A 17,048-nucleotide genomic window follows, 5' to 3' on the forward strand; every position below is an offset into this window, starting at 1 on the left:
CATATAAGACACTTTTTGAAAGTGATTATCAGTCTGCAGTGCTCTGAAGCCCAGATTCACAAGGAGGGAAAATTAGCCTTTATAACCAATTTAGAGCTCTATGTTATCTGAATTTATTGATTTATTGCATAATATCTCTGTTCATTATTTTTCTGTAGGTTGGGGAAAGGCCTGCAAAAGATGAGTTTTGCCCTCCAGCATATACTCCCTATGAGGTCCCACCAAGTTTTTATCGATCTGCCATGATACTCAAGCCACAGCTAGGACTGGGTGCAGTGTCCAGGTTGCCATCTGCAAAAAGCAGGATTCTCATTGCAAGTCAAAGATCCTCAGGTAGTTGTCTTCATCAGCAAGGAGAAATAACAAGTGCTCCCAGCCTCTATCAACCCAATGCTTCAGGTAAAGTACGAACTCACTGTCCTTTCCTTTGAGAGTAGTTACTAATAAGATTTTTTTTCCAGACAGAAGTAACACAAAATAAGCAACATCTTGACCTGATACTACAAAGCTCCAACAGCACTCTTTGAGGTATGTTTTTCTGCACTGAGGCAAGGCTGACTAGGGAGTCTGGGACTTGCACAGAGATTGTTTAACAGGTCATTGTCAAAGCGGGAGAATCAATTTCAGTAATAATTCTCCTTGTGCTCTTTTTTAATCTCCTTCCTCCTTGTACATGCCTGAAAAATCCTTGTTTTTGTCCTGCAGAAGATAATAGGACATTATCCAAGACCAAGTTGTTCAATCTGAATACGATGATCCTCACAATGTTGTGGTCTGAAAGCCTGAACAGTGTTCAAATGTGCCAGCAGAGACCCTGATTCTCTGAAGCTCTGGTATATGTCTCTTTGGAGACAATTTCTGATACCCTTGTCTTCCCAGCTACTGCCCAGTTCAGCATGACCCTGGGCAGAATTAGAGGGGGGGAAGGAAAGCAAAAGAAGAATCAGAAGTGTGTGATGTCACAAGACAGAGATGGTTACTTCTACAGAACACTCCTTGGTAGCCTGGAAAAGCTTGGAGGTTTTAAAAACATGTATTTGAGCAGCAGCAAATTCAGAGACAACTGAAAAATCAGTCATTGGCAGAATGAAGCATAGCAGCTGTTCAACAGCCTACAAGGTTGCAGAGATTTTTAGAACATAGTCATAAGGGATAAAGTTCAGTAATAACTTGGGGTCATACGGTTCCTCCTCTTGCCCCAGGACAGGATTGCTTCTGATAGATGGTTATTTAACCTGTTCATTAAGAACTGTGTATGGTAGCTTTCAATATGTGATCCTGCAGCCTCTGAAAGCAGGCTGCTCCAATGCATTGCCTGCTTTTCAAGTTCAAAGTTTTCCATATTATTTTGCCTAATCCTTTTTGTTGCAATTTACTTCCTTTTCTATCTGGAGTGGATGTGGGGTTTTCTCCTCTCTGGTAGTATTTAAAAACTGTTACGTTCTCTCCCCAGTGTCCATTTCTTGATACCAAGCTGCAGAAGAAGTTTAGAGGTGGAATGGAAATGGGTCAGAGTGTCTTGACTTACCCTGAGAGATCAGTACTAGTCAGTAACACAGAATGCCAGGATTTGAGGCATATGGGACAATCAAGGTTCTCTGTAGCACAGTGCCTCTTGCCACTGTCCTTCACTGTTTGACCCTGCATCTGGAGTTTATCTGTGTTGATGCCATTATCAGAAGCTGACCAGTCTCAGCTGTGTGTCACTTCTGAGACACTCCAGGCTTGCACCAGTAAATACCAGTTCAGCCCCGTAAGTCCAGTTCAGTCAGCACGGAACATGGGGATACAGGTGCAGAAGAAGGCTGGGTCATTTTTTCCATTTAAATGGAAGTGCAAGAGGCTGCAAGTTCAGGATGTAAGCCATTGCATAACAGGAGCCAGTCTGGGACATAGATATGAAAGACATATATGAACAGGACCTATTAATAAATCCACTGTTTTTCCTGAGCCTCAGAAATTAACATTGCCTTGATTTTTATTGAATGAATAAAAATGAATTATCCTGCCTCATTGATGTTTGCAGACATGGCTTTTCCTTAGCTATTCTTTATCTGTATAGGAACTGGTCTTGTATGTGTTAATTTGCTGTCTTCTCACATCAGGTGACATTATAAATTTAACCAGTATCAGCCTATTAGTCCTATTTATTGTCTGTAATCCTGACTTAAAAACTGCCAGTGAAAGAGAAACATACCTGAGGAAATTGCACTAGCTGTTGATGTGATTCTTATTCCACTAAAGTTCCTATTCCTAAAGTTGCCTGATTCTCAAAATTTATTGTTTTGGTTTGTTTTGTGTTTTGTTATTTGTTTTTGTTTTTTTTTTACCTTATCACCAATTATTTCTTGGACCTTGTCTGCTTCCAAGATCAAATTTAATTTGTAGCTCTCCATAATTTCTTTCCTGCATCTGTTATTTTGTTTGTATCTCTCTAGTCTATTGATACCTCACTGTTTCAAAGATGCTGTTAAAGAAAACTTGTGGTATTCCAGTAATCTGTCTGCCACCTCTTTCAAGATCCCAGAGTGTGTCTCAACTAGTGTTTGAGCTCTGACTGGTTTTATTGATTTTAAAATTACCCAAGACTTGTTCTGGAGAGGTTGATAATGTCTCCAGTTTTTTACTGTCCGCCCCAGGACACATTGTTTTCACTTCTGGCATCTCACCTTCCATTTTCCTTGCAAGATGAAGGACATGTTTCATTTTTCTACAGCATCTTAGGCTGTTGCAAAGTATTTCCCCTTGCTCTCTTGATTCAATGCCTCTACCCCTTATGCATCTGTCTTGTTTTTCTGATACCTTATATTAGTTACTTTACCTTCTTTCATTTTTGACATTTTATTTCCCAACTATCGATTCAGGATTGCCTTATGATAACTTTTTCCCTGTAAAAAGCCTTTTTACTTTTATACTTTAAATTACCTAATTTTTCTCTCAGCAACATGTAACTTTGTAAGTCATGATACCAGTCTTTTTGTCTTTAATAATTTCTTTTAAGAAGAATTAATTGCTCATAGAAGAGGCTCAAGCCACAGCAGACAGGACAAGACTGACATAGGATTGGAAGGGCAGCAGTGAACTGGTTCCTGCTTCTGTGTCCATGCTGGTGCACAAACACAGACCAGAGATGGGTCCCTGGTTGCCACCAGGGAGGGACTGGATGGGACTGCAATGCCTGGTGTGCCAGAGCTGGTGTGGGGCTGACTGTGGTGCTCAGAACAGGGTCAGACACTATCTAGCCAACTGTTTAAAGATACCTGACACCATTTTCAACTGTCAACTACTTTCCCTTATTTTAGCAGTTAGTGGTGGTATTAAGCTGGTTTTGATGCAATATTTGAGACACAGGATTAAACACAGCTTCAATAGGGTCATAATTACAAATATAATCAAACAAAATCCATCACCATATGGCCAGCATTCTGGAAGGGGTGCTGGTAAGCCCCTTGCTCATGTGTGTTGTTGAGAGTGAAGGTTTGGATGACTGAACAAAGGCAGCTGCCTATTAGGAGGTGTTTTTCTCTCAAGGATACCAAGTCCTGCCTTCAGCATGTCTTGCAGCTCAATCCTGAGCTTTTAATCCAGTTTCTAATCCTAGTGAGTTCAGTCCTGCCCTGGGGTAATGGAGACAGAAGGATCCAACCCGCTGCCATCCCATGACAGTGTGAGGAACCACGGAGGCTTTTTAACTGAAGCTGCCATGGCATGGTGTTGAGGGTAGAAGCAGTGCCTCATAATGAGGATTTTATTCCCCTTTGCCATGCCATTCATAATGCAGCAATCTGCTTAAGCAGCACTGATAAGCTGAGCGGTTTGGCCGATGTATAAGACTAATACTGGTAAAACTGACTCCAAAGTAGTTTCTAATTAAATCCCTGAACTGCTGTGATGGGTTGGAAGGGCTACATTAAGTACATTAAAGGTTTTGTTCATTTTAAAACACACCAAATAGAAAGTAAAACAATAATGGACAAGTGTGCTCTCCAAGTGTGATGCCTAAAATGTGACAGGAACAGTGGTCCTTCTTCATCTGTAGGACATGGCACACAGGTTGGCACTGGCTGCACGTGCCTTATTGAGCAGTGCTGCTCCTTAGGTGAAGCTGTATATCATATGGGTGAGGCAAGAAGCTTTACTGTAAGAAAAAGCCTTCTATACTGTAGATAAGATAGAAAGTCCTTGAATCATGATATAGTTAAAGGTGCAATAGTGTCTCCGAAACCTTGAAATTTTCTTATTTAATGTAAAGTGACCTTGCTTTTCTATGATAAACTTGTAGTCCCAAGCACTGAAAGATACTGTCTTTAATGTATAAATTAGGAATATGTTTCCTTGATTATAAAGATTTATTGGAGCAAGCATGTTAGGATTTGCATTAATTAGCTGATAGTTTTTTTAGGATTAATGTCTGATTTTGAAAAGTATAATGGAGATCTTATCATTAAAACTTCACTTATTTCTGCATTATTCAGTAGTATTTATGGTATTTTTTTTCTCAAAGAGTGAGTTAATAAAATATTGTTTCCTTTTCACCTCTCTGTGTATTAAATGTACCAGTCCTCTCATTTCTAAGTCCACTTTTGTTGAAGATACAATTTATATATAAATCAAGACATCAATGTTTCTGGTTACTCAGGCACACAAAGATAGATGCATTTATTTGTGTCTTTGCATGATAATGTATTGCATCATGAATGCAACAATATGTCCACAGCTTTCTTCTGATTGGAAAGCTTTGCTTTCTTGTTCATTCTCAGGAATACCTAATACTTGAAGAAGTGAGATTTCATGATAGAAAAGGGGGTTTGAGGTTACTTCCTGAAATGTTGCGTTGCTGCTATGCCAGCTGTGTGCTTATTTTGTAGGTTTGCAGTCTAACATACTTAGGTTTGAGCTGGCAAACTTCTTAGTTGTTTAAGGAGGGAGGTGACAAGAGGAGAATTCAGAGATGAAAATGTTCGCTATCCTACACTGATCTGCAGTGTTTTCAGCTGGCACTCCCTGCTTTCTTTGGGAGGGCAATCTGACTGTAAAGAGAAATTAAATGCTTCAAAGGGAGACACACTTCTTCCTCAGGGTTTTGCTAAAGATGTGGTTACCATATCTTGAAAATTAGCCATATGGCACATCTCTCCTCACAACAATTACTGCATCTTCAAAGAACTGAAATGCATTTTATGAGAATCACAGAAGGGCTGTGTCCTGTGTGCATCTTAGTTGTGTGAAATTAAATTGTTGTTTTTCCCCAAGTTGAGCCTGTTTTGCCTGTGACCTTAATCAGTGAAGAACCCTCCTTGTCCTTTGTCTTGACCCATGAGCTTCTAGTTGGATTTGTCCTCCCCATTCCACAGTGTGTGTGTGTGGGGGGGGGGGTGGGAAGCTAAGTGAGTTGCCACGGGGCTGTTTCTTTGTTGTCATGTTAGGCTCAAAGCGACACACTGACAACTCCTGTGCTGGATGTTTCTGTGGGATTCTGCTACTTTGCACATCAGCTGCAGAGTGAACATGGATATTTGCAGTTTAAATAAAGCATAAACTGACAGATTCTTGGGGTGGTGAGAACATGCTAACCCACCTTGGGTTGCCTGGGAGCTGGGAAGGCACAAAGAAGTTTTTTGGGACTTTTAAATCTGAATCAGGTGGAGATGAGCATTTCCTTCTGGATGTTGGTGGACTGACTGTTCAGAAATTAATTAATGTTCAGCAGTGACAACAGTTTTGCCTTTGGAACTGAACTGTCCCAGGCTTGACAGTATTTGGATGAGAGACATCAGTTGGGCTGGGCACAATCTGGTCACTGCTTTTTAGGTGTAAATCATTAAAGGCTCTGTTTTCAAATTGCTTTTCACAATTCTTGTTCATCAAGAAGTCATTATGTCTGCAACAGGGAAACCATGAAGGTAGTGGCAAAAGGTTTCTAACTTTCATGATTTGTTCTTAATCTGCAAAGATGTCAATTATTGGGTTAACTCTGCGGGGGGTTAACTGTACTTGTGTAATCTGTGACCAATTCAGTGACCTTGCAGGTAACTTCTTTGCCCCAGATTCCCCAATATGAAATGAGAATAGTAATGTTCAGAGCATCCTACAAAAGAAAGTGAGCTTTCTGAAAGAAAACAACACCTAATGATTAAAATTTTGTCAGAAATGCTTGTCAAAAAAATTAAAACAACCAAAAAACCTGTCACAAGAAAACAAAGGCTTGGCAAGGATCCCTGAATCACAAGAGGAGTTGAAATCTTGAACTGCTACTCTTTTTCACTAGAACATATCTGTGTAACTCCTTTCTTTAATTTTTCATTCATTTCAGCTAAAACCTATTTGAGATTTCACAGAGAAGTCACATGAAAGTTGCTCTTTAGTTATACATGTGCATGGAGATGTGAATTATGTGCAGTGGGGATGTGTAAGAAGTCTAGCTCAGTCTTTTCTTAAGGTTCCCCAGGCACATCTGGTTTCTGTCAGTCAGTCACTACCTCAAAATGTTTTCATGTTTCTAGATAAGAACTGCTTGAAGTGTCATAGAAAATTGCTTGTGTGCTGCACAGACAACAATACTTAATTCTATAATTAGCTTCAGGCAGTGAGACAGCTGGAAAGATTTTTTGCCAATTTTTTAAGCTTATTTTGGCAAATTCTTGTTGAAATGAAAGCTGCTCATTAAAATAGCTTTCATTTTGAACTTCCAGACCTTCTTTGCAGGAGTGTTTCTATCCTTCTAAGAAACAGAAGTAAATAAAAAACATCCATCGTAAAACTCGATAATATTTATAACAGGAAAGATGTACATTAGGCTGTTGCCTCATGTATTTTAATGAGAAAGAAGACACAAAATAACTTAGCTGTAGGGATTTGAATGCATCCCTAATGAGGATAATGTCCTGCCCCCCAGGTCATCATGGTACAGAAAAACTGGATCACAAAGAGGAGAAGTGAAAAATATTTTAAGGATGATGATGAGTTCAAGACACAAAGCACTGTTAGTTCAGGGAGAATTTGAGTTGAAGTCACAAACTGGGCAATGTACTCAAGTGTATCCTCTGAATCCTCAGCCCAATTCTGTAAGAATGATTTTGAAGCAAAGATAGACATGCCTGGGCAGTTTGTTACCAAAAGCCTTCTGGTTTTATGGAAATTCTTCTTTGGTGACACCGATGGCGCTTGGTGCACCGTGTGCTGCAGACATTGTATGCACAGCAGTGCAGAGAAGAGACAGCTCAGGATTTGGTGTGGGCAGCCCTGAGGTTCAGCTGGGGACATGGAAGTCCCAGGTGAACCTCCCTTTCCTAAGGCAAGCACATTTCTAATGTTTTTTAAACAAAACCATTTCTAACCACTTTCTCCACCACCCCAGTGGAATTTCCCTATTCTGCTGCAGGAAATCTGTGATATTTATAGCTCTTTGCTGTAAGATGGCAGATTTCTCCCTTTGCCTCAGTTTTCAGAGGTTCTTAGTAAAAAGGAATCTCAGCTCTTATTTTGTGTAGTGCAGGCTGGCTGGTGAATTTTTCAGAAGCCTGTAAAACCTGCAAGAGACAGTCCCATACCTTCTTCCTGCTGCTGTTGACAGAATCACAGAATAGTCATGGCTGGAAATGACCCGAGATCACCAAGTCCATCCATTAAAAAAACCCAACAAAATAAAAAAAACAAAACACCCAAAAAAACCCCCACAGACACCTGACCTACAATCTCAGCCACTAGAGCATGCCCTGAAGTTCCTCATCTACGCATTTCTTGATTATACCCAGGGATGTTGGGCAGGCTGTTCCAGTGCCTGGCCACTACTTTCAATACAGAAATTCTTCCTAATATCCAGTCTAAACCTCCCCTGTTGCAACTTCAGATAATTTCCTCTGGTCCTGTCATTATTCCCTTGGGAGAAGAGGCCAACACCCACCTCCCTACAACCTCCTTTCAGGTAGAGGGCAATGAGGTCTCCCCTCAGCCTCCTCCAAACTAAGCATCCCTAGTTCCCTCAGCTGCTCCTCATATGACTTGACTTGTTCTCTAGACCTTTGACCAGCTTGGTAGCTCTGCTCTGGACAAGCTTCAGCACCTCAATGCCCTTTCTGTAGTGAGAGGCCCAGAACTGAATACAGTACTTGAGGTACAGAACCTGGGCAAGTTCTTTGCTCTTGCAGCCACTTGCCACGGGTACTCACCTCTGCTTCAGATCTGGCGGCTAATTAGGCTTGGTCCTGTAACCAGTGCAAGAAAAAGTTGCACACTGTGACAGAGTTCTGTGCCTTTTATCACAAGCAGTTGTCCTTGTGTAATTATCCTTTAGTTGGCAAAGCTAATGTTCGGCCATACACAGCACTGGCAAATGTGCGACTTCAGTTAGCTGTGTAAGCAAGATGGTCTGGCCCATCTAAAATGCTGCTCAAGTGTTTTTATCAGCATTGTTGGGGGCATGACTAGTCTGATTGTGAAAGGGAGAGAGCACAGGATCATCCTTCCATGGTGAAAGTTCAGCTTTACACTGGAATACACTAATCTGAGTCCCACTGTGCAGCAGGTGTAATGCAGGAAGATAATTGTCCTCTCAAATAGAGAGATTCTGTCCAAAAGATTATTAGGGTGTCACTTTTAGCTGTTGTGACTCTTAAAGCCTTTCACTGGCCACTTTTTCTTGTTCCTACATGAAACTCAGTTAATGTGGTTCACACTAATTCTAAGCTGTCTTGGTAGCATTAAGGGAAACATTGCTATCATGTTCTGTAGTACTTTGCTGCAGAGTCATTTAGATGTGATGCGAATGTCCCGGGCAGTGGGGACAGAAGATGTCTTGGTAGTGCTTTGCAGATAGCCATAAACCAGCTGTAACAGACCACTGTCAAAGCCTGGCAGTAAACTGATGGCAAACATTGCTGCTTCACTGTTCTCCATGCTAATGTGCTTGCACAAATCTTCTCCTGCACCTGGAGCCTGCAGCTACCTGTGAGCCCATCTTTGCATAGTTCAGATGCAGCCAGATTCAGGATCAGACTCCAAAATTGTCTCTGTTGGTGACAAAAAAAATTCAGCTGGTATTTTAACAGTTTTTTATTACACTGTAGGTATTTGTTATTTTTGTTTGGATTACTCTCCATAGCATGTCCTTCTCTGGGCTAGTAAAGGTGCTGTAGTTGGACATCCATCTCCCTGTGTCTTACTAAAGGCCTCAATTTGTGAAAAGTGGGTACAAGAATGCATTTTAAGAGTCTGTAGTACATAAATTACTTTGTTCATTAAGCAAGGAGCATTTTTTTAATGTCTTCTAGAGGAATGTGTTTTATAGGATAACAAAACTCTTTTTGGCTTGATGTTACACATATTTCTATTTCAAAAGAAGAGGCTTGGTTTTGTTCAACAAAGCTTAGTATTATTACTGTGATGAGGCACACAACTATCTTACAAAATCCCTATGCCCTTTTTCTGCTCAAAGGAGTTAGTCTTGTTTTCTATAAAGTCTCCTTAAAGAGTAATGCTTCATTAAAATTAATAAGGCTGTGACCTACATAGTTTACAAAAGAATTAAATACTGTAATAATATGACAACTGTATTATTACTGTGCAGTTAATTTCTATTTTTCCTTTCTATTAGGAATATTCAGTCTTCCTTTGAAGTGGGTGTTAGGCTAATGCACAAGTAGTGTTCACCAAATAATAGGAAAAGGGTGACTTTTTGGCCTTTTCTGGCAGAATATGTCGATAGTTTTAACGCTGCCTTGCCTCCTGGCCCACTAGTCCTGATGACTGAATAAATACTCTAACATCAGATTTTGGAAAATTTCTTTAATTATATTTTTTTAACATGTATTTTTGCTACTTTGCATTTCACAAGGAGCAGGGATCTGATATTGTCAAACCTACAAAGAAAATTTCTGTCCAAATTTTATATATAGTTGAGGTCCAGATCCACTTGGTATCCAGACCTTCCCATCAAAAGCAAATTTTAATCTTTGGTCCTTGAAGACAATAGTGCCATGTTCACGGACCTTTGATCCATTAGACACTTTCGGGCACTCATGAACCTGCTTTTTCTGGATTTTCCAATAAAATTTTGCCTAAGCAAGAGCAGCAGAGTATGGTTAGGACTTAAGCTAGAAAATAATTACTAGTTTGTTATTACCACAGGCAGATGTGGTAGCTGAACTGCTGTTGTTGCCTAACTTCATCTGCTATAAGCCCACTATTGGCAATTGACTGAGATTTGGTTGATGTTCTTCACATAGCCTGATAGTTTATACAGAGGAGAAGTCCATCAGTGATAAAATGGATGGCAGTACATTTAAAAAGTCCAACTTCGCAGATCATGTCCTTGTTCTCAGCCTTGGTGCAAGAAAAGGGCATTTTCTTTTAGCAAAATTTGAAAGAAAGACTTCAAATAAGTGTTTTCTTTGATAGAATACAAAGAAGTCCTGTGTCCTTGAAAAGGCTCATTGGTGTTCTACAACAGTTTCCAAATGTGTAGTGTGTCTGTCCCTGTGTATGAGTATCTTTTAATTGGCACACAAGAAGTATCAAATTAGAAAGTGATACAGCATAAAAGAAGATAACATTAAAAAAAATCTTAACAGACTTGAACTACATTAGTTTTTTTTAAAGTTTCAGCCTCATGGGTCCTTGCAGCATTTCAAATTTTATAAGTTATTGTGACCTGTAATTGTTCCAGAGCTTCTTTCTAGTGGATCAAATAAGAGATCACTCCAGTCTGAGCAGCTGTTAAAACTTGTATTCAGTCTTTAGACTGACTTTATGTAGCTGGGTGGTACAGGTCATTGTCATTATATCCCCGTTTAGTTTATTTAACATAAATGTTTCTCTTTTTTCTTCTTTCAGTTGATCTTAAGAAAGGCTCGTGTCCGAGTGCTGCAAAGTCAAATCTCCCCAAGCCCTGCCAGTCTGGACTTCGTCCTCCAGGTTATTCACGGTTGCCAGCAGCTAAACTGGCTGCATTTGGTTTTGTCAGGAGCTCAAGTGTGTCCTCAGTCTCCAGCAACCAGTCAAACGACAGTGCTCAGAGTGATCAAAGCAGGACAACCAACCGTAAGTCCAAAATGTGGCCTTCTTTTGGGGGGATACCAGGATTGTCCCTACTGAGCTTGTGTCTAATTTAGGACTAATGCAATCTTGCGCAGCACTCACTAATCTCTTTATTGCCAATGAGTTATAGGTTTGATATCTTAATTATTTGTTGTAGTTTTTACAAACATTATTAATAATAGATGAAGAAGTACATTGCAGATAGAAGGGGCTGGTTTCCCTATTGCAGAGAAAATCACATTAAGAGTGAACCTAAAGCATTTTTATGTTTTGCTTTTATTCAGAATATCCCTTTGTACAAAATGAAGTCAGTAAATAATCACAGTAAACTATATTTGGTAAGTATGTTGCAGCCTTATAGAACAGTCTAGAAAAAAGATTATCTAAAGTGAGTGATACAAAAGTCTTTCTTATCTGCTTTTATTCTGCTTCTTAATATGCAGTGTAATAAAGTAAGTTAAGAAAAATTAATCAAATAATACCAGTAATGCGAAAGGGATCAGAACAGATAACTTAGCTATTTTCTCATCTACCAGACTTGGAAGGATCCTGTGGCTGAAATGTCAATTCAAATCCTATTTTCTGTTATGACTGTTCATTTTATTAAGCACAAAATAATACCCAGTGGATTGTGCAGTCCTTGGGAAGTGTGTACGTGCCCTGTGCTCAGAGTGGAAAGGGGGATTGAGGGATTTTCATGCCCGTTTTTCTTTGAAGACTGGATTGAGCCTGAACTGTGTCAATATCAAAGCAAGTGGTATCAGCCCATGAGGGTGTCGCAAGCTGATATTGGGGGGCTACCAGGGGAGACCAGGTGATCTGAGGTGCCAGAGGAGACAGGATGCTGCAGGCGCCTAAGTCCTTCACTGTTTGTATTAATTTGAAATGAATTAAAATGAATAAAATTAAAATAGTTTAAAAAAACCCTAAGGATTTTCTCCTTCCCCTTTTATATCAGGTAATTGAAATGCCAAAGACTAATGAGTACAGGGACTTCTAACTTTTCCAGTACTGCCAAACATATGCTTGTATCCTCTTTTACTGTTGAACTGGTTGCTCATTTCTGTTTCCTAATTAACTTTGCTTTGATGGTAGGCAACCTCTTTTGCTCTGTGCTGTTACCCTACATTTACACCTTTGGAAAGCTTTTCCTTTATATGATGTCACAAGCTTTTTGTCTTTGTTTACATACAGCCTCTGTTAGGGACAGAATACCTGATTTCTGATTAGATCTATGCTACCTCTCTGCAAGAAATGTTGTTGTCTAGTAATTTCAGGTGTGAATCTGAAAAAAATAGCATCAGTAGGTACAGCACTGTCGTTGAACACAGTGGATTCATACAGATTCATACAACTGAGAATTCTCTAAAAGGCAAATACTAGTTGTGGAATCTGAGTCAATTGATTTCTGCTCAAAAGCTGTGGAATAAACATTAGTAATCTCAGACCCAGAAATACAGCACTTCATTCGTCTTAAAGGATGTTGATTTCATTTAAATATTCTCAGCCAGTTACCTGCTGAAAATTAGGATTTACCATTTGTACTCTAGCCAACAAGCTAGATAGCTCATCTGAGCAGTTGTTTAATTTCCCTCTGTCTCCATGAGAGAGCAAGACAATGAGCACCTCCTGACAGTAGTCTCCCTGTTGTGGTTCCTGTGACATCTGTCCAGCTCAAAGTCTTTTATATGTCTTTAATTCCAAATGTATAATGTTTTCTGCTGGACCAGGGTGAGAGAGGGAAAAACGCATGTGACCAAGGGAGTGATTGCACACACCATGTTTAAAGTGTCAGCCCTCAGGTTACGTCATCCCAGGAGAAGACACCTAACATTACACAACTGCCATTCATCAATCCTAATAGGACAGATAGAGAAATAAAAGTTTCCTTGCTGTTGAACGATTACATTTCATAGAATTTTATCAGTTTGAAACTGTATCAACTTTTTTAAATTTATAGTCTGTGTGCCAGCAAGAGTTAAATTAGTTGCTCAAAAGCCAGGGAGCACAAATTAGTTGCCTTCCATTCTACTGCAGCTTATTTAACATAGATCAGCAGAGCACTTCAACACGTACAGAAAGTAACCCAGGAGTGGATGCAGAGGAGAAGCATTGGCTCAGGAACCTTAGCATGACATTATTTCTTCTCTTTACTATCTGCTGGAAGAATGGTTTTATTTAAATTAAATAAATAGCTGATTCTGTAGTTGGTACCTGAGATCATGTATTTGACTAAATCAGTCTTCCTAGAGGGAAGGGTAAAGTTTTGCTGTTAATTTCCTTGCTCAGTAGGGTAGAAAATGCAAAACTATTTAGCTTTAGAAATCTTCAAAAATATATGATAACAATTTCTTATCTGAGCAGCATCTTTGCATGTCAGGGAGACAGAAGTAGTTGAAAAACATCTCACAAGTGTGCATATGTTATAAATAGAGGGGCTGCCACGGTTGTAAATTGAAGGGCTCACCTCAGGATCTTACATCTGCCATAGAAAAACCCACAGTGTATTCTAAATTGCTAAAAAGCCGATGGCTATGGATGGATGGGAGGGAAACAGATTTCTTTTAGAGGCAAGGTACTTTAGGGTAAAACAGTGTTTCTTGTGGGGGTCCTGGTGTGATCCTGTTGTTGTCTTTCTCTCCCCTGCCGGATGTCTTCAGGTGTTCTTCCCAAACCTATGATGGTTATATTTATTTTCAGAAATCTCAACTAGAGTTTCGTTTTGGCATACCAATACTGATTAAATGCTATCTAGAGGGTAAAACCCCAGTTGTTTAAAATACGGAGACATGATGTTTGTGTTGTGGGGGAGTTTGTTAACAGACCTGTGAAGAAGCAGTTTTGTTCTTCACCAGATTTCTCCCCTTCCCTTGACCTCAGTGGAAGAAGTAAGCCTGGATGCTCACAAGGCCTGTGCTATGCTCCTCAGCTGACTGTCTGGCAAGAGCTCACAAATACTAATTGACTCAATCAAATGGATTTGTAGCAGTGCTCTTTTCCCATGGTAGGGACAGGGCAGGCTGTGCAGCACTCTCCTGCTTGCCCTCTGATGCTTCCTCAAGTCCTGTCCCTGGGGTATGGGTATAAGCCAGGCTGCTGTTCACAGATAACACACCAACTGTGACAGCCAGGCCATCAGCTGCTAATCAGGATCATTCATAATGGGGCTCTGCTCCCATAGAGTCCTTCTCAACTGTGTGCTGGGGCTGGAGGGACAGCTCTGAAGCCAAACCACCCAACTATCTCTCCAGCTTCTGGAGCAGGGAACTGCCGGGCACACTGAGGTCATTGGTCCATTTTCACTACTTAAAATCCACCTTCTGGTGCTTACATGTAACTTGTGCTTTGCACACAGGGGAGCCATGGTCCATACTTCTCCTCTGTGTCCACTCCTGGGCTACTTTCTGTGCGTCTTGAAGTGCTCTGCTGGTCTATGATAAATAAGCTGCAGCAGAATGGAAGGCAACCAATTTGTGCTCCCTGGGTTTTGGGCAACATTTAGGATAATGGTGTCATGTGGCAGCTTCTCTCCTTGCTGAAGTAGATGCCTCACTTCTTCCCTTGCTGACGGATGCGATGACAGAAGCCAAATACGGCTCCATTTTGAAGCTGGGTCCTAGGGGGGGTCAGGGGAGCTCATCACAACTCACCACTGGCTGTCCTGCTGTGTTCAAAACAGAATGGTTGAAGTAGTTCAGGGTGAGCTCTTTGTTCTAAATGATGAGCAAGGGCAGTTGTGTTCCAACAAACAACTCAGAGAAGTGGAGGCAGTGAGAACTCCCCATACTGATGTGGGTGTCCATCCTTTGTTGCTGCTAATGTTCCTCTCTGCTTGGTGCAGAGCATGCAGCTCTGCCTGCCACTTTCACACCTCTCATCCCACATGGAAGCTCTGTACCAAGCTGCAGCAAGGCACAGGTGAGGTCTTCTGCTGGGGCAAAGCCACATGGCCTGATACTACAATATGTGGGACAGCTGGGAAACTCTGGGCTGAGGCTCAGCTCCAGGTCCTGCTCTCAGCTCCTCCCTCCAAATTTGTTCCATGATACAGATATAGGTTTTCCAGTAACATTTCTGTTCAGGATTACCTGAAAAGTTCACAATTACCCTCAGCTCTGGCCTACTGCTTTTGAGGTTTAAAAATCCATACCTATATCCAAAATCTCAGCCTTTTTTTTTTTTTTTTTTTTTTTTTGTTTTTTTTTTTTTTTAGGCAGAGGTTTTTTGCAGGTCAAAAACCTTGTTGAGTTTGTGTACACTCCAAATTGGCTACATATTTCAACCTGTCTAAGAGGGGCATGTGTGTTCTCTGGTAGATATGAGAAAAAGCGAATGACTAGCAAAGCCACATTAAGGTTGAAACCAGTATGATTTGGAGTGGAATGAGACAATCATGTCACCATAAAGAGAAAAAACCTGAATAGCTTAACTTAAAGCAAAATTACTAACTTGGCATATTTTCCCTTAAAATTTTAAATACACTGTACTTAGACTCCTCATCTGTCTGCCCCAATAAAACTTGCATAAGGAGATTTGAACCTGATTTTCACATTGTATGCCAATGATCCACAGCTATGGAATGTGGTTCTCAATATTATCTTGTGATTCTGCAGTGCAGAAACATGATGTCCAGGCTGTAGTTTCTGGTTTACTAGTTTAAGGGGCTTAGAGTTCTCTCCTTTGCTTATATTGGCATCTCTAGTGATTGGCTGAATATCCTGCTCACGTAATTAGTTTTATGTACTTCATGAGAATAGACTCTTACCATGCTGTGAGTACCACATGGGAAACAGTTCATTAAGCACTGTGAAACAGTGTGATGTGTGGAGGACTAAAAGAAAGATAGATTGTTTAGAATGAGTTGTGGTATAACTGCTGTGAATTTAGGAAATGGAAGAATGTTGGTATAATGTCAAGAAATACTTCATAGTCATAAGGTCTACTAGTCTGTTAAATAGTCTTCCAACTCAAGTGATGAAATCCCTTTTGCTTAAGGTACTTAAAAATAGAATAATAGCGTGGTTTTAAAGGCAATTCTTCTCTGGTGAGGTACTAGACTTAAAGACATAATGCTATTCAATATCTTCCCACAGCTCTGAGTGCTGAAGCAATTTCTTTTCAGACCGAGCAAGAAAATGGTGATGAATATTTCAAAATGTGCATTCATATCTCATGACAGCTATTGTTTTGTTTAAAATAATAGAAATATCAAACTGCTTGTTTTATGTAAATTTCTATGATCCCTTCTTTAAAGTATAGATTTCATGCTGATTTTTGACCTTGTGTTGCTTGGCCTTTCTAAATGTTGAATTTCCATTCTAATAAGCAAAGATGTCAAAATGTCAGATTCAGGTGGGTGGAGAAATGGGAAAATTAAAGTGAGCACAGAAGCTTTGAGTAGGTGGCTAATTGCCTCCAAAAAAGATAGAATGTTCAAAACTGTGACATGGTGGACAGATCTACCAGTTGTTCTCAAATGCATAAGCAAATACAAGGATTTTCCTGTATGAAGATATATTCCAATCATATTTCTATGACTGCTTTTCTGTTTTTTTTTCTACATGACAAATCCATTTTTTCCTTTCTCTTCTCGTTCTGATATCAGTATTTTTATGAAAGAATCACTTTGTGCCAGCACTTCACTCTGAATAGGACTAAAAGTGAACAGCATTGAATTAGGATTTCCAGCTTTGTGGGGCAAAACATCTGGGAAAGTGCAGTATATCATCCAGGAAGAACAAGGACAGAAAATATATTTTAGCTGCCTTCCAGACTCTCAGCATTTACTTTATTTAGTAGTTGTTACAGCTGGGGAAAAAAACCCTTTAAAGAATGACTTGGAGCTGTAGGCACAATGGTTTCTCTCAGTTCACAGTGATTGAAACAACAGAGATGAAGTATAAACTGTCCATTAAATTCAGCGGGGTATAGATACAGTGCTTGTGATAGTATTCTAAATGTGCTAATGTTTTAAAAGCTTAGATAATGTTTTTACAGTCAATACTGTTACCTCT

At 40.0% G+C, this 17,048-nt stretch overlaps 1 protein-coding gene across 1 annotated transcript in view; it reads left to right on the top strand.

The window, feature by feature from the left end:
- The window catches only part of MTUS2 (microtubule associated tumor suppressor candidate 2), a 171,605-nt gene that overhangs the window by 7,151 nt on the left and 147,406 nt on the right, over nucleotides 1–17,048 (top strand). Inside the window, exons 2-3 of the mRNA XM_010005655.1 lie at nucleotides 159–399; nucleotides 10,831–11,037. Of these exons, the coding sequence (XP_010003957.1) occupies nucleotides 159–399; nucleotides 10,831–11,037 (448 nt within the window). The remainder of the gene's footprint in view (nucleotides 1–158; nucleotides 400–10,830; nucleotides 11,038–17,048) is intronic.

Source organism: Chaetura pelagica, unplaced genomic scaffold (genome assembly GCF_000747805.2).
Source record: "Chaetura pelagica isolate M959 unplaced genomic scaffold, ChaPel_1.0 scaffold269, whole genome shotgun sequence".
NCBI lineage: Eukaryota > Metazoa > Chordata > Aves > Apodiformes > Apodidae > Chaetura > Chaetura pelagica.